Source organism: Gopherus evgoodei, chromosome 1, assembly GCF_007399415.2.
Source record: "Gopherus evgoodei ecotype Sinaloan lineage chromosome 1, rGopEvg1_v1.p, whole genome shotgun sequence".
Lineage (NCBI taxonomy): Eukaryota > Metazoa > Chordata > Testudines > Testudinidae > Gopherus > Gopherus evgoodei.
Genome location: NC_044322.1, coordinates 138,962,416 through 138,986,664, shown reverse-complemented (window position 1 = coordinate 138,986,664; position 24,249 = coordinate 138,962,416). Strand labels below are relative to the sequence as shown.

The following is a 24,249-nucleotide window of genomic DNA, read 5'->3' as shown; positions in this document are numbered from 1 at the left end:
CACACACACACACACACACACACACAATAACTGAATGTATAACTAACTGTCTTGGCCTTTTAGGGTATGTCTACATTGCAATTAAAAATCCAAGGCAGGCCTGTGCCAGCTGACTTGTGCTCATGGGGCTATTTAATTGCAGTATAGAATTCTGGGTTTGGGCTGGAGCCCGAACTCTGGGACCCTTCCACCTCACAGGGTCCTAGAGCCCAGGCTCCAGCCTGAGCCCAGAATTCTACATTGCAATTAAATAGCCCCTAAGCCTGAGTCCAAGTCAGCTGGCATGGGCCAGCCTTGGGTATCCAACTGCAGTGTAGACATACCCTCTGTCAATCATCCCCATGTCAGGAATATGAAGTGTATTTCTGATTCATGTACCTTTGGATTCCTTTTTCACTGGGACGTGTCCTCTCCTTTCAACTGACATTATGCACCAATCATGGCTACCCATGTTAAAAGCTAGGCCAGCATTTTTAGCAACAGTTACTTCTCAATTAAAGGCCCATGTGTGCCTTTAAAAATGCCAATCATTCTACAGACTCAATATCCAAACTCTGCAGGGCTTGTTAATAACAACATTCCCTAGCTGCAGTGAAAATTCATTCTGAATAATCTTTGGTAAAGAGGGTAGCTCATATATTGGACAATTATCTAGGGACTCTTTTTCTTTCCAAAACCATGCCCATACTGCTAATGTTCTCTGCTCATTTTGTTTGCTTTCCAAACAGCAAGAAGCTTAAAGAAAACAACAACCCATCAACCTTAGAACAGTGTACTCCATACTTGTCCTCTCTGAGTTCCAGTTCAGATGATGAAGTTGCTGGAGTTGATAAAAGAACAACGAGACTCTTGCCAAATTCAGCTGTTGGTTACACTTGTGTAAATCTGGATTGGAATTACTAATTTTTAGAACAGAGCAGAATTTGGCCCTCTATCTTGACATGGCTGGTCTCAAGCCAGAATAAAGTTCTGTAGCAGATTCCCTAGATTGTGCAGCACTCTGGTTGACAGACTGGAAAATCCTCAGCAGCCTAATTGAAATTAAAAAATGATGGGTCGGAATAAGATATGAACATGAATAATAAAAACAGTACAGTAGATCCAGTGTTATTTTTATATTAGATTTATGCTAACCCCACATTTTCAGTTTTCAGTATTTTACAGTTTCTGCACTAAACATGTTCATCATAGACGTTGTCATCAGGAGGATTTAGATATTTTCATAGCTTGTGGTAGGGGGGCATTTTTCACTTGGGAAAGCGTGGGAGACAGTTTGGGATTGTGGGATAAGCCTGTTAGCTGATTATAATGGCTGGGAATGATTAGTGAGACAGTTAACAGTGTTGACATTTCAAACATCCATCTTTAGGTTTCAACAACCCATTGAGATGAATGGTGCTGTTCACCTCTCTCTGAGCTATCATTCCATGTTGTCTGCAGACTCAATAAGAGAACACTGAATTTGTTTACACTCAGTTCATATTTTCAAGGTTATGGTTATGACACTACATGGTAGAAACATCAGAGCTGGACTATAATTCTGCAAAAGGTTGATTCTGTAGCAAATTCTGCAGCCATAAAATACACTGGGACTTGTACGTAGTCTCCACTATGCACTACAAATGGCAAAAATCTGACATTTCGTATTTTAAAAGGACCAACTCATGGACTTTAAGGTCAAAAGGGACCATTATGATCATCTAGTCTGACTTCCTGCACAACGCAGGCCACAAAATCTCACCCACCTGCTCCTGTAACAAACCCCTAACCTATGTCTGAGTTATTGAAGTCCTCAAATTGTGGTTTAAAGACCTCAAGGTGCAGAGAAGCCTCCAACAAGTGACCCATGCCCCACACTGCAGAGGAAGGTGAAAAACCTTCAGGGCCTCTGCCAATCTGCCCGGGAGGAAAATTCCTTCCCAACCCCAAATATGGCGATCAGCTAAATCCTCAGCACGTGGACAAGGCTCACCAGCCAGACACCCAGGAAAGAATTCTCTGTAGTAACTCAGATCCCACCCCATCTAACATCCCATCATAAGCCATTGGGCATATTTTCCGCTAATAATCAGAGATCAATTAATTGATAAAATTAGGCTATCCCATCATACCATCTCCTCCATAAACGTATCAAGCTTAGTCTTGAAGCCAGATACGGCTTTTGCCGCCACTACTCCCCTTGGAAGGCTGTTCCAGAACTTCACTTCTCTAATGGTTAGAAACCTTTGTCTAATTTCAAGTCTAAAGTTCCTGATGGCCAGTTTGTATCCATTTGTTCTTGTGCCCACATTGGTGCTGAGCTTAAATAATTCCTCTCCCTCCCTGGTATTTATCTCTCTATTTATAGAGAGCAATCATATCTCCCCTCAGCCTTCTTTTGGTTAGGTTAAACAAGCCAAGCTCTTTGATTCTCCTTTCATAAGACAGGTTTTCCATTCCTCGGATCATTCTAGTAGCCCTTCTCTGTACCAGTTCCAGTTTGAATTCATCCTTCTTAAACATAGGAGACCAGAACTGAACACAATATTCCAGATAAGGTCTCACCAGTGCCTTGTATAACCAGGGCCGGCTCCAGGCCCCAGCACGCCAAGCGCGTGCTTGGGGCGGCATGCGGCGGGGGGAACTCTGCTGGTTGCTGGGATGGCGGCAGGCAGCTCCAGTGGACCTTCCGCTGGCATCCCTGTGGAGGGTCCGCTGGTCCTGCGGCTCCGGTGGAGCATCTGCAGGCACTCCTACGGGAGGTCCACCGGAGCCGCGGGACCGGCGAGCAGCAGAGCGCCCCCTGCGGCGTGCTGCCGTGCTTGGGGCGGCGAAATGGCTAGAGCTGGCCCTGTGTATAACTGTACTAACACCTCCTTATCTTTACTGGAAATACCTCACCTGATGCATCCCAACACCGCATTAGCTTTTTTAACGGCCACATCACATTGGCGGCTCATAGTCATCCTGTGATCAACCAATACTCTGAAGTCCTTCTCCTCCTCTGTTACTTCCAACTGATGTGTCCCCAATTTATAATCAAAATTCTTGTTATTAATCCCTAAATGCATAACCCTGCACTTTTCACTGTTAAATTTCATCCTATTACTATTACTCCAGTTTACAAGGTCATCCAGATCTTCCTGTATGGTATCATGGTCCTTCTCTGTGTTAGCAATACCTCCCAGCTTTGTGTCATCCGCAAACTTTATTAGCACATTCCCAGTTTGTGCACCAAGGTCAGTAATAAAAAGATTAAACAAGATTAGTCCCAAAAGTGATTCCTGAGGAACTCCACTAGTAACCTCCCTCCAGCCCGACAGTTCACCTTCCAGTACGACCCATTGTAGTCTCCACTTTAACCAGTTCCTTTCCACCTTTCAATTTTCATATTCATCCCCATCAGGAAGGTTCTCTTTCCAGTTTATAGAGTGCACTGCATCTAGACTTGAAATGTTTGTACAACATAAAACTAGATACAAAGCTTACAATATGTCATTGATATGAAAACTATGAAAACACCTCTTCAAACCCTGAGAAATTACATTTGACACACACTCCCGTGTAACACGTTTATGTGTTTCTCAACCCATCCCCATCTTGTAAGTCTGAGATATTACACGACTCATACTGTTGCCAGAAGGTCAACAAACCTGGGCTTTGTTAGGGATAATGCCTGAAAACATCTCCATTTAAACCAGAGGCTATTAGCTTGAACAACTTTGCTGATCTCAATTGCTGGGTGGTCACTCAGGGAGAGTGAGGTAGTCTTTCAGATAACCAGGATCCAAGCCATTTATGATTTTATAGATTAAAACTGACAACTTGAAGTGCACCTAAAAACAAAGTGGAAGCCAGGGTAACGTTTTGCTGGTGTGAAATACTCCCAAGGAAACTGGTTGCTACATACTGTACCACTCCTGCTGAAACTTCTACTTGGTCCTCAGGTGTAGCTCCAGGTAGAGCATATTTCAATAACAAACTCAAAGCGATAAAGGCATGGGTTGTTGTGGCACATCCAAAAGAAAAAGTCATGACTTTCTTGCTTGGACAACCAAGTTTGGCTTGGGCTCCAGCAAGACCCCCAGAGTTTTAAAACTTGAGTGGAAAATCCTGGGTGTACTCCCTAGTCAGGATAGACAAAATGACCTTTCCCTATTCAGAGGACATGTGCATTACCTATGAATGGGTGGAGGATAGATCACTAGATGATTCCCTATTCTGTTCATTCCCTCTGAAGCACCTGGCATTGGCCACTGTTGGAAGACAGTCTACTGGGCTAGATGGACCTTTGGTTTGATCCAGTATGGCTGTTCTTATGTTCTTACCACCTGTCTAATCCAGGTTGAGTCTCAGCCAGCTAGCTTGCAATGAAGTCTAGATACTGCATAGGTCACTGAATTGCACCAGTAATCCTTTTAGAGCTGGGTGTCATTTGTACACTGAAGACTCTACAGTTAAACATCTTCAGCTTAGGCTACACTACTCTAGGCACCTCTGGATATGCCTACACTTCAAAAAGACACCGCCGTTGGCCCATGTCAGCTGACTCTAGCCTGCAGGGCTCAGGCTGCGGAACTATAAAATTGCAGTATAGACGGTCTGCAATTGTGTAGCCCCACACCCTGAACCCAGTGACCCAAGTGAGCTGTGGGTATTTTACTGCAATGCAGACAAGCAGTACACATGCATGACTTTAATTGTTTATATACTGGAAGGAGGAATACAAAGCCCCAGCTTCACTTTTGTCTCAATCAGCACCTGGATGGGATCGTTTTTCTAAAAGATTGTTGACCTTTACTGAGCACCTACGGTGGCTGCGGAGTTCCAAGCCTCTGCCAAAAGAGGTTTAACAGTGCTACAGATTCCTACCAAATTGTTGCACCAGCAGCTTTAAACGATGGGCAGAATCTTTTGTGACCTTGGTTAAATCTAGAGCAGTGAAATGCAAACTGAACCTTTTGAGCTTTGCTCAAGCCCCTTTGTAGATGAGCATGCAGTGTTCTGCAGCACCCCCTTCTGGCCCTCACATGGTTCTGCAGGGCCCAGCCTCATTTTTTGAGGGGTATCTAATCCCCTTTCACAGCCCGTCTTCTCTGAGGTCTGGCTTCAGTTCCCCAGCTAACACAGTATCTCAGCCTTCCCTGGCTGCTCTTTACACTTTTTCCCTTCAGAGTACTCTGGGTTACGCAGGCTCCTCTTCTTGGGCTTATGCTTTCTGGATTCTCAGACTGTCTCTGGAAGGCTTTCCACAACTGCTTCCCTCCAGCATTCTATCAGGAGCTTAGCCCCAGCTCAAACAGCTCCTCTTCTCTGTACCCAGCAGCTCTCCCCTGCTGCTCCGTTGCTCAACCTCCCTCCTTTCTGGCCCACTCTTCCCAGCCTTATATCACCCAGGTACCTTCCCTTTCAATACATTAGCAGCTGCCAATTGGTCACAAGTGCCTTCCCTTTCAGTCAATTGGGCTGCAGGCAATCAAGTCACAGGTGCTTTCCCTTGCACCCCATGAAAATCTGCAAGTTTAGCTCCTTATTTCAACATCTTTAGTCTTCAGAAGTGGGCTAGAAATCTCAAGAAAACAGATTCTCTTGTGTGATATCTTGTATTTAATTATAAGCCAAGCTGGAAATCTTGCAAATACAGCTGCTTTTACATTTCATTGCTTCCATTTCCAGTCCCAGATGGAAAGAACTGAGCAAAAATTGAGAGGAAAAAAACTTTAGCAAACTTTCTCAGACTTTAAATATGACTTGATCTGATTGATGGGCTTGGATGGATTAAGCAGGCATGAGGACCAGATCAACCATCATACTGATGAGTCACATCACACCACCACAATATTGTGACACAATGCGACATTACAACACCCCTACAAAAATGCTGTGGGAAAAGGCCCTTTTGGAATGTGGGTCTGGACTAAATCAATTTCTAGGAATGGGTAAAGATTTGCATCTGTCCTCATTTGGTCAAAAGCAGTTAGCTCATTGCAAAATTAGGGCCTGATGAGAAATTGCTGCATGAATAATCCAGCTGAAGTCAATATGATGACTTGCAAAGTCAGGTATTATTCAGCATAGGTATGGCTGGCAGAATGAGGCCCTGAGATTTGTGATTTATAGCTCATTTGTAAAAGTCATGACAGGAACATCACTTACAATAGCTATCAGTCATGTCATTCCCATTTGAGTCAGCCTGGAATCTTTTCCCTCTGATGAGGCACCTTGGAACTGAGGGTCCAGACCCAAAGTTAGATCCTCCACTGTAACCCCAAATAATTCAGTCTGACCAAGTAGCCAGAAGCCAGAGACAAAATTTGAGCTCACGGCACTGATTTGCAGATAGGGAACTGAGGCACAGAGACACTAAGTGACTTGTCCAAAGTCAAGGAAGGAAGTCTGTGTTGGAGCAGGGACCTGACTCCAGATCTCCCAAGTCCTAGGCTAGTGCTCTAACCAGTGGACCATCCATCCCCTACTGGAGTACTCACCTAGGGGGCAGGGATCTTGTCTTCCACCATGTTAGCAGAGTGCCACACACACTGTCAGTGCTTAATAAATAATACAACATCATAATAAATGCAACACAAGTCACTTTTTGTTCTCAGAATTAATCAGCTTTCCTCAGGATTACAGTTTATAAAGCAATGCTACTGTAATCCGTTACATTAATAGCTTTGTTTACCAGTTGGAGCCCTGTCACAGACCTCAACTATTGACACTGATTGAAACGTCATGAGTTTTGGTTTTTAGGGTTTACAAACCTTATACTGAGCCTTCAAAGGACCTAATCACACACCTGTTAAAGTCAATGAAAGTTTTGCCATGGTCTTCAATGGGAGCAGGATGAGGTCCAAAACATCTTTCCTCCCTGGCTGGTTACAGAGATTACAACAATGAAATCTACCATCACCAAGAAGAACCATGGGATTCCAAGTTACAGTTCACAATATTGAAGGGGCTGATTTTCAGGAACTCAGGAACTGAGACAGCTTGTTGCTCTGTCCATTGAGCACATCCAAGAATAATCCTTTTTGCTAGTTCATCCCCGTATTAGTTTCATGATAGCTCTCCCAGACTCTTGAGCTGGTTCAGCCCATGATTCATTAGTTCTCTGAGCCCTGTTGCACCTGCCACACAAATGTTATTAGGTCACTGGTGATTAAATAATTCAGTTATTCTGGGTGGCAGCATTTTGTCAAACTGGGTTATACATGGAGTTCAAGCTGTTGTCATTGGACTCTATAAAGGATGATGGTATCAGCCATGCAAAAATTGTTGGGGTCAGGATTTTTAGGGCCAAGACAAAGAGCTGAAATAATTGGATGGCTTCTTCCGAAATATATGCTGTGTGATTTAGATCTATGAAAAAAGAGGCTGCCTCGGTACAATATAATTTAGCAGAAAAAATCTAGAGTTACCCCAAAAAACTAGTTTGAGAACTAAGGTCCCAGTTCAGCAAGGTACTGAAGTAAGTGTATAACTGACACCAGAGGGATTAATCAGCTATTTAAAGTGATACACATGCTTCAGTACCTTGCAGAAATGTTTAATTGTCCAATATATCCATTTTACAATACATGTACAAAAATAGTAAGGAATATGGAAGTAGTGTTCTCAGTCTGGTTTCTAGTTGGAAAATATTAACCCACTACAGTGACTGGTACTGACTGCCCACCCTTGTTGACAATTTTAGTAGAAAAGCCACGGATCAATATAGAAATGCAGCTACTGAGCCCTTTCAGTCTTATGAGAGGGTACTTTGATGTCACAGTTAAGGCACCATTGTAGGCCAATGGAAGGAAGTTTACTGAAGAAACATTTCCTCTGTACATAACTATAGAAGTTCCATTTCTGATTAAATCCTGCTGATACGTTTCCCAGGCTCTAAACTTCATAAGGAAACCAAACAGAATGGGCTTGAATGAAATCTTGGTGATTTTGATATTGAAATTATTTTCATTGTAGCAAAGCAGAAAGTATTGCATAGATTAACTAAATCCAGCTTTAAAAGTTTCTCCCCTGCTGGTAATAGCTTCTCTTAATTAATTAGCCTCTTACAGTTGGTATGAGTACTTCTACCTTTTCATGTTCTCCGTATGTATAAATATCTTCTTATTGTATGTTCCAGTCTATGCATCCCATGAAGTGGGCTGTAGCCCACAAAAGCTTATGCTCAGATAAATTTGTTAGTCTCTAAGGTGCCTCAAGTACTCCTGTTCTTTTTTCTAAATACAGGCTGTTATTTTATAAATACTGACTTTTTCCCCATAATGTAGCTATTTATGTGCCCTATATAATGCTCTAAGATTGTTGTATTATTAAGTGTAAGTCATGACTCAATTTCAGTGTTCCCAGTTCATGATCACAAGATATTTGGTGTATTTCTTAAAGCCCCTGATGCAGTAATCAAGTGATTATATCAAAATCCTAGATGTCTTAATAAAAGGTTTGTAGTTGTGGAGAAAAGCTTGAAGATGTGACTTGAGGGCTCAGAAACCAGAAGGCAAATAAAGAGTCAACATGAATTTTTTTTGAGACAATCAAGATTTTGGGGGCCTGACTCATGAATTTCGAATAGTTGGGGTAGGCAATACCCCAATTTAAGAGACACAAACTGAAAAATCAAACATTTTTAAATAAAGTTCTCTTACCTTACCACCACATGGGATTCTCAAAAAACTGGAAACAATTTTAAAGTTTAATTTAATTTTCACCATTTGTGCTGTGGTTACTTCACTCATCTGGGACCATGAAAATAGGCTGGTTAATTTCACTTTGTTTCTAGTGTGACCCCAGAGGAGTACTAGTATAAGATTGGATCCAGGAAAAAAAAAACCTAATCACCTGACACAGGCCAAGGTTACAGAAAGTTACTCCCATGGCTGGGGTCAGCATCCCTCATGATCTATGGCTATCCCTCCACCTTCCTTTTTGTTTAATAAAAAATGAACAACTGTATATCTACAAAAAATAACCACAAACATCAGAGGCATCTAGGATGAAGATTGGGCTAGATGACCTGAATCCTCTAGACAAAGGAGATGATTATTCTGCCTCTTACTGAGCAGTCAACAAATAATAAATTTTGTAAATTCTTTGAGGTTTTGCTAAATTTGGGACCTAAACTATCTATTTAATCTGATGTTTGGAGGCACTTATACAAAGCTCACTATAGAGGTATCTGAGCTCATAACTGAGAGTGATCCTTTCAATGTTTTATTAAATTCACAGAATACCAATCAAATATTTAAAAAGAGGATATAGAATTGGTTTATTAATTTGACTAGCAATATTTCACATATCTTGCTCCCATTATGCCTTTGATCTTGTCCCTCCTCCTCCAGAGGAGATTGGACTGTCACTGGGATATTTTACAAAGTATTATTACTTACAAAAATATTGTTCATTCCAGGAATGTTCAGATCTCTGGTTCTGCTTTACCATTAGCATAAGCTACAGAATAATTCCCGATGTTGCACTTTGCATTCTCAAAAGATACACAGTCTTATTGTTATCTGAGGTAGAAGAAATCGAAGAGCACAGGGTCAGAAGAAAGTCTTTATTCACGTGAGCGGACAAATACAATTTTTAGCAATATTTTTGCAATGAATAAGATAAGGCCACTCAATCAGCAGGGGATAGGAATAACCTCTTCTAGGGAAACAAAAATGGTAAAACACAATTCTTCTCTGAAAAGTGACTATATAAAAATGGCACCTTTGTACTCAGCAGGCGTGCTCCATCTGTCTCTCTGCTGATGTTGGTGACAAAAAAGCTTTAACTATTTTGTAAATTGTAACTGTTAGCCACAGGGCCAGCTCCAGGCACCAGCTGAGCAAGCTCATGCTTGGGGTGGCAGATTCTAGGGGGCGGCATTCCACCCAATCCTACGGCGGCATGGCTGGGTTTTTTGTTTTTGTTTGCCAATCCGGCCGCCCTGCAGGGGGCGGCGGCACGGAGGAGGGGAGTGCCCTGCTGGGAGCAGGCTGCACACTCCATCTGCCCCAGCCAGTGCCAGGTCTGCAGCAAGCCTGGCAGCCTGCGTCTTTCCCTCCCCGCCAACCGGAGCAGCGCGGAGCCCGCCTGGCAGGTGGAGTGGCAGTCTGAGCTGTGTGGCTAGCGCCCCGCTGAAGCCCTGGCTGCCCCTCTTCTTTCTCTGCTCCCCCTCCCCCCCCCACCAGCCAGAGCATGTCTGCAGCGCAGAGAGTTCCCTCGCTCCAGCCGCCCTGCAGGTTTTTGGGTTTGTTTTTTTTGCTTGGGGCAGCAAAAAAGCTAGAGCTGGCCTTGGTCAGCTAGCATAGCTATGGGGAGTGAGCTTGATTCTATTCCCTCTTGTACATTAATGGAATGATTTACTAAATTCCAATCAATTACACTTGTACAAGCCCTTTAGCCGATGATATTGAACAAGTATTACTGCAGGCAGAATTTGGTTTGCATCCACCTAATCTATTGGTAACGATACATAATGAAAAAAGGATATAGCTTGACTTTCAGGATCCCAGCTTGTGTTTGCAGGGCTGGAAGTTAGAAAGAAACATATTTTTACTTGTAAACAAAGAAATTAGAAACTGTTGGGATTCGATAAACATGGAACACAGGCTCGTTTTTCAAAGTAGATCCATGCTTTAAGAATGAATCAGCCAACCTTTGTTCAGTTTTGGTCATCCTAATCCAAAAAAAGTGATAAAACAGAAGCAGTAGCGGTCTAGAGATAGGCAACAAAAACAATCAGAGGAAAGGAAAGGCTGCCCTATGGAGAGAGATTGAAAAGATTGGGAATCTTGTGTAGACAAGAGATGAATAAGAAGGGACATGCAAAGCTATCCCAAATCCAGGGAAGCTAAAGCTGGAGCTCCTGTAACCCAGTGGTGAGTGTGTATCACAGAGCCCCATCTGTATCAATCAGCAGACTAAGAGTTATTATGCCACCCACTGAGGAGCACTGGCTTTTCAGTTCAAGTTGTAGCAGCTTGTGCTTTTTACTTCTGTAATGGGTGTTTGCTCACTACAAGAGCACCTCCTTCTGTCCAGGCGTGGCATAGCAGCTTTCTTCCCATATGGTGCCCCCTGTCCATCTCACCCCATCGCTGCAGTGTTCTCTCTTTGCAACTCTGCCCTCCACCTAGGTCACTATATAGACCCTTCACTTCTGGTGTAGCAAAATCTTGCTGGACCAGCTGGGTGGTTGGCATGTCCAGTAATCCTGTGCCACTGCCCAGTGACTGGTAGGGAAACCCATGCCCTCCCTCTGCACTGGGTTCCAGCCCAGCGACCCTATAACCAGCAGCCATGGTCTACACAGTTCTCTTCCTTTCTGTGGTTTCCTTGGGCTTCTGTCTACCCCTGCCTTCTCAGGCTGCCTTTCTCCACAACTCCTCTGGGCTTGACCCTTCTTCCAGGACTAGGATTCCAGAATTTATTCTCCCTTCTGGGTTTCCTCCTCTCCTCCCGTCCCTCTGCTTCCAAAGAGGGACTGCAGACTCTCCCTCTGCAGCCCCCTGCTATTCCAAACTTCCTCCCTTTATAAACCTAGCCCATCTGCAATTAGTGTTTGTAAAGGACAGGGTTGGTAAAGGAAGGTTAATTGGCCTGTTCTGGGCCACTTTACCCCTTCAGGGCTGGTGTGGGGTGAACAACCCATTACAAGATCCTCGATTAAATTCCCAGTGTGTTGGCCAAATGGAGGCCATCACCCTCCTATTTAGGATTTCTTATGCTACAAAATGGAGGCAATGAAATTGAAAAGCAACCAATTTTAAAATAGTTAATTTTTTTTTACAGTGCGTAATTAACCCATGGAATTCATTGCCACAAGATCTCATTTAATCCAAGCATTTAGTAGGATTCAGATAGGGTTATAGATGTATACAGTTAAAGAGAAAATTTAAAAGTGATGGATATGGACCTTTCCTTTCAAGTATAAGCCAACCACTAATTTGTGGGGAATGGGAAGAAACTTTCCTTTGGGCAGGTTATTCCATTATTGTCAAAAGTGGGGTATTTGCACCTTCCTCTGAAGCCTCTGGCACTGGCCGCTGTCAGAGACAACATACTGGATGAGATGGACCAATCTGGTGTGGCAATTCCTCCATGCCTAATTATTATGGGGTTTCTATTTGTTTGCTTGCTTCCAAATTCTGCCTACAGCATATTTAATGTGTTTATAATTATGTATTAAGAGAGCCTATTCTCATTGGCTCAAGGTGCTTTCACAAATATTTGACATATACAAACACTAAGGATAAAAGCCAAGGAAATACACAGATGAGCAGCCTGTACAAACCCAATCCAGTTAAAACTGATACGTGGCCAAAATACCCACCTTCATGTCTAACCACGTGTAAGCCGGTCGTGTCGGGGCTTGTCCCTCTCAGGCGCGGTGGGGAGCCAGGGCGCCTCCTTACACGCTGCTGTCCGGGTAGGCTTAACTCCTCCGCAGGTGTTGAGGGGGTTACAGGGTCTGCAAACAAGGTAGAGCCCCGGCCCTCTAGCTGGAGTCGGGGATCTCAAAGTAAATAAGCCCCAGCCCTTGGCAGGGCAGGGCAGTAGCAGTTCAAGCTCAGGCCTCTAGCGGGGCCGAGCAAACACAGTATCAGCCCAGGCCCTTGGTCCGGGCGGGGCATTAAACACAAGTCTAGTTAGCTCTGGCCCTCTGGATCAGGACAGAGCAGTGGCAATAGGCGGGAAGAGGGGGAGTCTGCCACCCGGTTACGGGTGGCAGGGGGAACGCAGGCCCTCCCACTCCACTGCGTTCCTCCCACTCCACTGCGTTCTAGCAGCCGTCAAGACCCGCTGCGGTCAGTGGGGATCCTGGCCGCAACACACTGACATGGGCTCAGGCTCTTCAGGAGCCAAACCAGGGTCGGCTACCCCCAGGCCACTTCCAACCTCCCCCTCTCTGGGTACCTGGTCCTTGCCAGTGTCATCTGGGGGGTCCAGACCATGGGCTCCTCCAGGTACCAGTCGTGGGGAAGCTCAGGCCACTCCTCGGGGTATCAGGCACATGGCAGGTCAGGCCCGTTCCTCCGGGTACCAGACCTGAGGCAAGTACAGCCAGCACTCCTCTGGGTAGTGGGCGCAGGGCAGGTCCGGCCAGCGCTCCTCCGGGTAGTGGGCGCGGGGCAGGCTGGGCCCAGCAGGAGCCCAGGCACCAGCATCTGTCCTCTCCAGCAGCCTGCACCCAACTGAGCGCTGGGGCCGGGCTTTTATACTTCCTGTCCCGCCCCGTGACTTCCAGGGGGCGGGGACAGGCAGTGCTGGCTCCGCCCACTGAGGCACCTGCTCTGGCTCGTCCCTCTCAGGCGCAGCGGGGAGCCAGGGCGCCTCCTTACACCACTTCACAGTTGCTCTGCAAAAATCGCTTTCCAAAAGTCTACAACTGGTCCTGAAAGAAAAGCTTGAAACCAGACAAGCAGTTAACCGGGGAGGGCTGTGGGAGCCTGATTTAGGAGTGACCCATAATATGAGAAGTAATCATCTGCGTTCTTTACATAACCTTCACCATCCATGTAGAAACCTGCGATTCACATTTCTAAGGGCGGGACATTATTATTATTTACTTTATAGTAATGCCCTAGAGGTCCTAATGAGATTCAGAGGCCTGTTGTATTGGGTGCTGTACAGAGATTAAAAGGATACTCCTTGTCAATTACAGTCTAAGGCCATGATGCTGCAATTGATTGTGTGTGGGTGGACTGCTGCACATGACTTCAGTGAGGCTCCACACTGGCTCAGCACTCTGTCAACATGCTACTAACTGCAGGGTCAGAGCCTAAATTAAGACGAGAAGCAACATGGGTGTAACAAACAACGGAAAGAAGTAAGGAAGCCTGGATGAGTAAAATCCGAGTAAGAACATGCATTAACTTAGGCCAACTGTGTGCACAGATGTGTCCTGCAGAGTAGCATAGTGTGTTCTTCCAGTCACTAGAGAAGCTCTGGCACACTTCTTCAAATGTCATCTGAATGGAGCAGCTGTTAAAAAGATGGTAAAAGTAAATATTTATATTATGGTAGCACCCTTTGCAGTGTGTTTAAATATCAATGTTAGTATGTCAAATTAATCAGGTAATTAATAGCGAAGGCCCTGAGCTATGAAGTTCAGCCCCAGATCAAAGCCTTCCTCATATTATTGGATGTACTGAGCTAGGTTTCTGGTTTGGTATCCCTGGTAGTAATTAACTGACAACACAGTTCTAAGAAAGCACCTGTCATAAACAGATAGTTAAGGGTTAATAGAACAGAAGTACTTCATGTCTCTTTTGACTGTAAAGGGTTAACAAGTTCAGTAAGCCTGGCTGTCACCTGACCAGAGGACCAATAGGATACTTTCAAATCTTGAGGGAGGGAAGTTTTTGTGTGTGCTGTTAGTGTTTGGTTGTTGTTCTTTCTGGGTTCTGAGAGTGACCAGACGTGCAACCAGGTTTCTCTCCAATCTCTTTGATACAGTTTCTTATATGTCCAGAACAGTAAGTACTAGGTAGATAAAGCGAGTTAGGCTTATGATTGTTTTATTTGCAAATGTGTATTTGGCTGGAAGGAGTTTAAATTTGTATTTTGCTGAAAAGATTTTAATTTGTACTTGTATACTTAGGCTGGGAGGGTATTCCCAGTGTCTATAGCTGAAAGACCCTGTAACATATTCCATCTTAAATTTACAAAGATAATTTTTAGTGGTTTTTCTTTCTTTAATTAAAAGCTTTTCTTGTTTAAGAACCTGATTGTTTTTTTATTCTGGTGTGAGATCCCAGGGGACGGAGTCTGGATTCACCAGGGAATTGGTGGGGAGAAAGGAGGGAAGGGGGAGAGAAAGGTTAATTTCTCTCTGTGTTAGGATTACTTTCTCTCTCAGGGAGAGTCTGGGAGTGGGAGGGAGAAGGAGGGGGAAGGTGAATTTTCCTCTCTTTTAAGATTCAAGGAGTTTGAATCACAGTAATCTTCCAGGGTAACCCAGGGAGGGGAAGCCTGGGAGAGGCAACGGGGGGAAAGGGTTTACTTTCCTTGTGTTAAGATCCAGAGGGTCTGGGTCTTGGGGGTCCCCAGGCAAGGTTTTGGGGGGACCAGAGTGTACCAGGCACTGGAATTCCTGGTTGGTGGCAGCAGTACAAGTATTAAGCTGGTAATTGAGCTTAGAGGAATTCATGCTGGTACCCCATCTTTTGGACGCTAAGGTTCAGAGTGGGGAATTATACCATGACAGCACCTTTTGGAATATATGAATTTGTCTAGTGGTTTGGAGAGTAATGAGCACAAGAGCTCGTGTTGGCAAGTTTTTTTGCCAGCTGGTATGCTGCTAAATCCTAGAAATAGAATGTTGCCAAGAAGAGCCATTTTCACTACACATATTATGAAACATTTTGGCCTAAATTTTCAAGAGTGACTAGTGAATTTGGCTGGCCCAGTGTGAGACACCTTTAAAAGGGCCTGATTTTCAGAGGGGGAGTGAACAGTGTCTCACATTGGGCACCCACAATCACTAATAACTTTTGAAAAATTATGCCTTTGAGACCCAATGCAAATGAAAGATGTTCTGCTCTCAAATCCATTAATATCACTGGTTCAAGTTCAGAATATAGTATCTTTTAGGAAAAATGGTGATTTGTGAACTAAGACACAGGTGAGATCATCCATTAGGTTTTTTTTCCCCCCTCTAAGATAAGAGTGTGGAATTTATAGTAAACAATGCAAGCTTTGTGCCAGCCTGATGAATGCAGGTATGACTAGCTTAACACACCCTAAATCTATGACAAACAGAATGAACTGCTTGATTGTTTGACTGACCTGGGAACAAAATGATTTGGATATCAAGTGGCAGCCTTGCATCTAAACCTTACAAAGCTGTAGCCAGCAAAGCTTTTTAAAAGGCTTTTCTCTGTGGGGCCTAAGTATGAGTATTGCATCTTATCAGCGTTTCTTTTCTGCCTTCTCTCTGGGTGCTGTCAGTGTGGACAGACATGATAAATTGGCCCTTCTTTTCCTCTAAGACCCTGAACATTAACACACACTGCATCTTGTACTCCACTACAAAATGGTCATACACATTTTTGCCATTTTGTTATGCCTGTTTGTATGGTTGGGACTGGGAGCGAGTGTCTGGGTAGCATTGGCAAGTGGATTCCCAGTTTATTTTAGAATTTTGTCTGTCTTGGGGGCCTGGTTTGTATACAGTAAATGGTTTTTGCACCCTGCCCTGATGGTTCCTGCCTGTCTACTTCCAGCTACGGCAGCTGCACCTCCTACGATAGCCATAGAATAATGGATTAGAGGGTTGAGAAATATCACTATGAACTGAGGATATGGAGTACCGGAAGGGGAAATTATCTTTGCACTGGCTTTGGGGACGTTAGGTAGGAGACCTCCTCCCCACCTCCAAATAGACCAGGTGCAGTATGCAGCATTTAAAATGAGTCCTACTGATATTGTCTAGGATACCATCTCTCTGGAGCACAGGGCCATCCTCCAACTAACCTCATATTCTTTAATGTAATTTAGCAACCGGGTGACTTCCACATTTACATGCTAAATATGCACAGTCCATACTATTATATCGCCACCAGTACAATTATGAAATTATCCCATGTGGTTTCTGGCTCAACCCGTCTACGTGGCAGACCCTGGATTTTATTTTGGATTGGGACTATGGCTGTCTGGGTGCTGATTGACACCCTTATTGTGGTCTGACCAGTCCTTGAGCAGGCATAGGTCCAACTCAGCTTAATTTCTCTGAACAAGAGAAAAAGTATTTCATTTCTCTCCCCTTGCATACTAATAGACCCACTTGAGGCTCAGAACTCTCAGGAAAATGCTGGTCAAGTCTGAAGAGGACACAATGGACAGACTAGAAAGGGAGGACCATGGATGGAGATTTACAATTAAGGAAACTGGTATGAAAAGAGAATTATTTTCAATGTAATAAATTGAAGAGAAAAAAGTCTTTAGCTTTTTTCCCCCACTTTCCCCTCATTCTTTCACTAATAAAGGTTTTCCATAGTGGAAGGATACTTGTAAAAGAAAAAGAGGGAAAAGAGTATGTTAAAAACATTTATTTAAACTTGGGGAGCCAAACTAGAATCAAATTAAGGCTCCCCAGAATATCATAGAAGCATAAAAATTAAAGAATGGAAGAATCATCTAAATCCATCCTGTTGTCAATGCATAATTGCTCCCTACAGTATATTCACAAGTTCTTAGTGCCTTGGCTTTGTTCCTCACATGCACGAGACATATTTTTGGGCTAATAAAGCATCCCTTGTCACACCTTAATACTGTAAGAATTTATTTACAACTCATCACTAATTATTTCCTCTTTTAAAACCCCATTCTTTGGATAGCAGTGAAGTTAAGCAATACAAATCACAGTAGCCAAAATACTGAAATAATCCATTAGTCTATCTCTCTGCCAATGAAAGATTGTTCTCCAAATACCTATTGTATAGTGATCTGTCCAGTCTGATTTTTATTGTCTCAAGTGATGGGGCACCCAGCACTTTTTTACAGTCTAACAGAATTCACCGTTAGGTTGAATGAGAGAAAACACTGTGCTTAATTTACTTATTTGCTTATCATTTTATCCCATTACTCCTGCTTATGCACCCTCAGACCACCTTAATACAATTATTCTTCCTTACTGGTGTTTATACTAGGCACATTCTTAAAAATTAAAACTGGTTCCATTTAGTAGTTAACTTTGTGGCAAGGTGAACTTTTGCAAAGTAAGAGTGAAGTCCTGACTCCACTGAGGTCAACAGGGCCAGGATTTCACTCTAAACTTTTTAATAGTCTCTCCCTCTCTCTCAGACCCACCCCTTGGCATATGTGTTTGCAAATTAAATACTCAAAGGTCAGCCATTTCAACACAGCATCTTTCCATGCCAAAAGTTTCTTTTCTCTTTTCATATCATCTGTACAAATGACATCCTCAACAAAATACAAGTAGCGAGACAATTGGAAGCTATTGTAGCTTTTTATTTTAACATAGCACCCAGTTTCATACCATATACATTTTCCAAAATTGGATGTGCATAGTATAGAATGTTGTATATCTTGCAATCTACCACACTATCATTTCTGCAGCTGTGAAAACAAGTCTTCTGGAATATGGTTATCAACTACACTGTATAAGTAAATATACAAATATATAGTAACCTGAGGGGAACTTTTTGAAAATTTTAGATTAACAGTAAGGCTTCCAATATGAGTTTTATATTAAATGTTCAATAGCAGACAAAGATGTAATACATAGTTTCATGAAGATAAAGAAAAGCTTCAAAATATATATTTCTTCTCATTTGGGATAGTCACGTCTTGAAAAAATAAGTTTTCACTCTAGTTGCTAAAATATGTGGGTTCATTATCCCTCTTTCCCATCCTGACTTTTATAACGACAACTACTTCTTGTCAATTAAGGTGTATATGTGCTGAAGGCTAAAGGACTGGCAGTGCTGGAGAAGTGACGCTCCTCCCTTTCCGACTGGAAGCTTTTACAAACTGTCTTTGTCATGATCTGGGATTTAAACTTGGCGGAAGCAGCTTCTACAACAGGGAGAGAGAATTGCCATATTAAGCTTATCCTAAAGCTTCTTGGGAAGAGTTCCAAATCACAACCACGCCCCAGGGTAGTTCTGTAATGCAAATGATTGTCCTCCAAGTCTTGTTAGGTATGAAGTAGGGTTTGAGGTATGAAAAACTCAGTCACTAACCTCCTTCATCTCAAGATTATTTCTAATTTTAGGCCAGGCCACCACCTAAATAAAATTGTCTACCCTGCTTGCATGTGCAAGCGTAGTATGTGAAATGACAAGATATGCTCCGAGACCCTGAGTACAATATGAAGCTTAGAATGTTTAGAAGAAAGCTGAAAAAGTTCCTCTCGCTGAAGTGACCAGCTCCCATCCTATAAAACTGTGCTTGGCAATAATGTTTCAAGTTAAAACTGACATTTCTGAACCTAACAGGGCTGAACTTGCTAATGATCGATATTTTTAAATCCAGCAATATGGGAGCCATAATTAAAGATGTTATATAAATTTCCATGGTGTCCTAATACTAGTTTAATAACCAGAACATTAATCTTTAATATTTAATATCTTTAAACAATGTTCTGGGATTGTATAGTCAGACTGTTCTATCTTTAAACAGGTCCCCACAACTTGTTCATTGTGTCTGCTGTTGAGCCATTATATACATTTAGAACAGAAATAAAATGGCCTGATTTTCAAACAGTTCTTAGCACTTCGTTCCCATTGACTTCAACAGGATTTATGGATGTTCAGGACTTCTGAAAATCAGGCCATTACAAGTGCTTAATTTTAGGCACCCATGTTTGAAAAGTTTAACCTAAGGCTACAATTTTCAAATTGCCTATGTGACATAGGAGCCAAAGTCACATTTTCAAAAGTGACTTAGGAGCTCAGGAATCTATGTCTCATTGAAAGTCCTACGCCACTTAAGCACTTTTGACATCTTTTCCTTATGTCTCATTGAAAGCTAACAGGACTTAAGCTTCTAAAGACCTAGAGCACTTTTGAAAATGGGACTTAGGCACTTTTGAAAATGGGACTTAGGCACTGGGTAAAGTGGTACATCATCATATGCACCTAAATAAATGGCCTGATTTTCAAAGGGGCTGAGCACCTGTAACTCCCATTACTTTTTTTTTTTAATCAAAATAACAGCAGGAGCAGATTTTACATATTCTGTAGACTATCAGAACTGTCAAAGTACTAGGAAGATACTCCAAGTAACTTACTTCCTGATGTCGAGCTTCAGAGATAAAACATGTCTTAACTCTTCCCCTGCTATTTTGCTTTCCACACTGTGTAAAGTGGTACATCATCATCAATAATATAATAAACACATAAAATGACTGAATTAGGATGGCCCCTTGAGCTCAGTAGAACATTAGAATGCAGCTCTAAAAGCTCAGCATCAGAAATGGTATAAACCCTTCTATGTATTAACCCCTATGATTCAGGATGACTGTGGGCCTGTCTAACTTAAAAGGCAGCAGTGGCACAGCTACACTGATGCAGCAGTGCTGCTGTAGCGCTTCAGTGAAGAGACTACCTACCCTGACAGGAGGCCTTCTCCCATCAGTGTAGGTACTCCACCACCCCAAGAGGTGGTAGCTATGTTGACAGAAGACACTCTCCCATCAACATAAGGCTGTCTACACCAGGAGTTAGGTCACTACAACTGCCCTGCTCACACCCTTGAGCGACATAGTTATACCGACATAAGTTGCTAGTGTAGACCAAACCTAAGTAACATTTTCCATTGATGGTCATCCAGGTATCCCGATTCATAGTATAAAGAATAATTATAATAGTACTTTGCATGACAGATCTTTGTAAAAGCCCTATGGACTACTTTTCTCCACCCTTACTTAAGCGTAGCATCTGACTCCATGAGCAGTCCCACGGAAATAAATGAGGCTTCTTGTGAAATAAGGTCCTACTCAACATGAGTAAGGTCTGCAGAATCTCACCCAAAGTGCTTAATGAAACATTTACACATTTCTTAAGAGTTGAAAACCTTTCTCCAAACATTCTGGATCACAAATATGGGAAAGTGCCACCCACCTCTGTCCTTTAAAATTGTCACTTTGTTACTTAATAAAATGACGAAACAAGAATTAAAAAAAATTTAACCTCACTCAGATCTAACAATTCAATTTCGTAAATGAAAAGAATGACTTGTGTATGCAGTGTTGGTCCCAGGATATTAGAGAGACAAGGGGGGTGAGGTAATAGCTTTCATTGGAACTACTTCTGCTGGTGACAGAGACAAGCTTTTGAGCTACAAAACATCTCTCTCTCTCAACAACAGAAGTAGGTCCAATAAAGGATATTACCTCACCCCCTTGTCTCTCTAAGAATGACTGGTGTAAGTTCTGAACATTGTCCCTAATAGGGAAGATGATGGCAGATTTCTTCTGCAGCTCACTAGGAGAAGATGTGATTCTAACTTCATATAGTCACAAGCCATGGTCATCTCTCTGATTCCAACTGCAGAGCATTAACACAGAAGAAGTCAGAAATCCAAAAATTCAGTTCTTTGTCATAGACATGAACAGTGGTTAGCTAGCTAAGGAGTGACGTATTACCAAACAAACTTTCAGTTAACATAGTTTTACAAATGTGAGGACTGCCTTCCCAACATTGGAATAATGTTTTATAAACTCTGAATGCATATAAACTTCAGCCAAGGGAGTCTGTTCAGTCACCATGTCAACTTTAAACATTTACATTGATGTCATTCTTGTTTTACGTCTCGATAAAGCTTCTGGCTGCTCTGCTATTCCGCTACAGCTTTTTCATATTTATCCATTTTGCACTGTATCCTGACCGGAGACTGGCTAGTTATTTCTAACCCACCCTTGGGGAGCATTCCAAAACAAAATGGATAAAACATCAAAAATAATAGAAGAAAATGTATGCAGAACTTTTGCAAACTTAATGCAGACGCTTAGTTTACATCCTGAACAATGAACTATACAATGCATCTCATGTGGGGCTGCAAGGAGGGAAGGAAAGAAATAGGACGGTGTGCATGCTATGTTTTTATCAAGGAGGCATATGTCAAAGGGGACAGGCTGATTTCATTACTTCTAAAACTACCTGTTATAAGAGGACTGGCCCAATAACTAAAAATTTCACTAGAAAGTTTCCATTGTAAGAAAGTCTCATAGAAGACTTAATCAAATGGAAAGATATCCATTGACTTCAACTGGCCCTGGATCAGACCCAGATAGCGTACTATAGTCTTTGACTCTCCCTTTGGAGAAGGGAAAGGTCCTGGGAGCCTCATCCTGTAAGGAGCCTCTCCTGTGCGGTATTAAGGCCACTCAATGGACAAACCCTTGTAGGATTCATTTCTTCATATCATAGTCATTAAAAATCCTACCTAGAGCATATACATATGTTTATTTCATTTGGAATCAAACATCTAGTTCAGGTCCTTTAAAAAACGCAATAGCTAGTAAAACAGGAATGCAGACCAATGCAAACAAATGTGAAATAAAACCCATGTCTCCAAAGACAAGCACAATATACAGTATGCTTCATTTTAACTTCCAGTCGCAAAATTACAATGCTGTTATTTTAACAAGCACACATTAATTACATACAGAGAAACATGCCCATTTCTAACTTTCCCTGTGGGTATAGCTTAAAAAAAAAGTTTCTAAAATCAGCAGGTTTCAACACTTTTTAGTTCTCAAAACTGCATTTTCACATGATTTTTAACTTATAAAACACAAATCCTGCAATATTTATACAACGTAAATGACTAATAATCATAAATGGCACGAAAAAGACAATTAAGTGACAGCTGATTGTGAATATAGACTATCTGTACAATTATTTTTATTCTCTTTTGTGTTTTAAAACCACAGACACTACTTCCTGGTATAAACCTATGTGAAATCAGAAAAGTCCAAGAAACCACCTTAGAATAGGAACTTTAAATATAAAGAGGAATGCATGAAACTTTTAATAATAGGTTCTCAAGAAAGTACATAAATCAGGAATTCTTTAAATAAACCACTAATAATTTCAGAGTTAGATGACTAATTTTGGTGATTAACTGCATTTTGTAATATCCTGAAGGACAAGTCGGAAACAACTTTCATTTCTTAGACATATCCTACGGTTTGACATTTATCTCATCTACCCTCTTCATCTGAAAGGGAAAATGTGCAAGGTGGTGTGCAAAAAAAAGCCAACAAACCCAACTCAATTCCACTTTGCCTTAGTGAAAACTTTACATAGACTTTACATTGTTGTGCTAATAGAGTCAAAAATTCTTGGCACAAATGTCCATTTATTGCCATTAAATAGTGTACTGAAGGTCACAAGACAGTTACAGGACGAAGCTGTTCCAACTGAGTCTCCAATGCAATTCGTTCTTTGTGAACTTCCTAGAGCACAGAGAAAAAAGAAATGCTGTAACTTTTGTGACTTCCACGCATACAAAGCTGCATTATTAAAGAGTAGTCTAGTAACAGCTGGCATTTACTACAGATCTCAAGTTCATACCACTTACATCACGCTTTATAGTTTCAAGGCACCATATAAATGTTAGACAATTAACCCTCACAACAACCTACTGAGATAAGTAGAATTATTCCCTTTTTACAGATGGGGAAATGAGCAGAGAGGCCAGGGACTTTCCCAACCTGGCTGATGAGAGGAAGGGCTCAGTGGTGAGTGCATAGACTTGAGACACCTGGGTTCAATTCCCTGCTCCAAAACAGACTTCCTGTGTGACCCTGGCATGCAACTGTATCTCTCAGTTCCCTGCCTGTAAACTGGGGTTAGCAGCACGACCTGACCTAATTGGAGTCTTGTGAGGACCAGTACAGTAAAGACTGTAAGGTGCTCAGATGTGCAAATGGGGGGTATATAATTACCACAGAGTCAAAAATGTAATGGTGGCAAAGTGTTTACTATTAAAACTTACGAGTGTGACATCCTTCCCCAAAGTCAGTCCACTGGGCCACACTTCCTCTTTTTACCTTGCTATTGAAGGTCGCATACTCAGCTCTGGTAGGGAGAGTCTGCCTTGCACTGCTCCTGAGATCCTTGTAGACAATTCAGGAATAGTGGTAATGATAAACTCCTATGTGGAATCATACTTCAGTCCTGATCCAAGGAAGGTGGTTGTAACATGGGATGTTGAGTGAGTGGGGTGGGATGTGAAGCTAGGAAAAATATAGCACGGGGATTTCTCAGGAGTGTGACAGAGATGCAGAGGAATGCTAAACGAAGGAAAGACGGTCAAGGCAGACCAACTCAGTGGCGCCCATTGCGCTATCAGGGTTCAGTTTCTGGTCCTGGTCTCACATTTCCAGACTATTATAGAGCTGGAAGTGCTGCAGAAGGTGGCACTTTCAACCCAGTAGGGAAAAGCAACAGCAGTCTTCTCTGACTGATTGGCAAGCAGCGTTGATGATCTCTGAAAGGATTCCCAGTACATTCAGATCTTCTTACATAGAATATAATAGTCTATGTAAGTGACATGAAGCTTCAGCAGAAGAAAAATTAAAGGAATTTATTGACTTCATGATTGGACAATTAAAAAGAGTAGAATTTATTTTTATCAGGAACTTACCAATTTAAATACTCCAAGAAGTTCTCAAATAAAAGCCAATGGATAGTGTTTTAAAATCATTCTGAGAAGCTTATCTAAGGCAACAGTACAGCCAATACTTTGTATACTGAATGACTGAATGTAAGAAGCTAAATAACAACTGATCAGGACAAAGAA

General features: G+C 42.3%; 1 protein-coding gene across 14 annotated transcripts in view; it reads right to left on the bottom strand.

The window, feature by feature from the left end:
- Positions 1-22,024: 22,024 nt before the first annotated feature.
- Positions 22,025-24,249, bottom strand: part of REPS2 (RALBP1 associated Eps domain containing 2) — a 162,772-nt gene continuing 160,547 nt past the window's right edge. For all 14 annotated transcript variants that reach the window (XM_030573909.1, XM_030573901.1, XM_030573837.1 and 11 more), the window contains one exon: positions 22,025-22,900. In XM_030573909.1, coding sequence (XP_030429769.1) covers positions 22,832-22,900 — 69 coding nt within the window. In that variant the 3' untranslated portion in view covers positions 22,025-22,831. The remainder of the gene's footprint in view (positions 22,901-24,249) is intronic.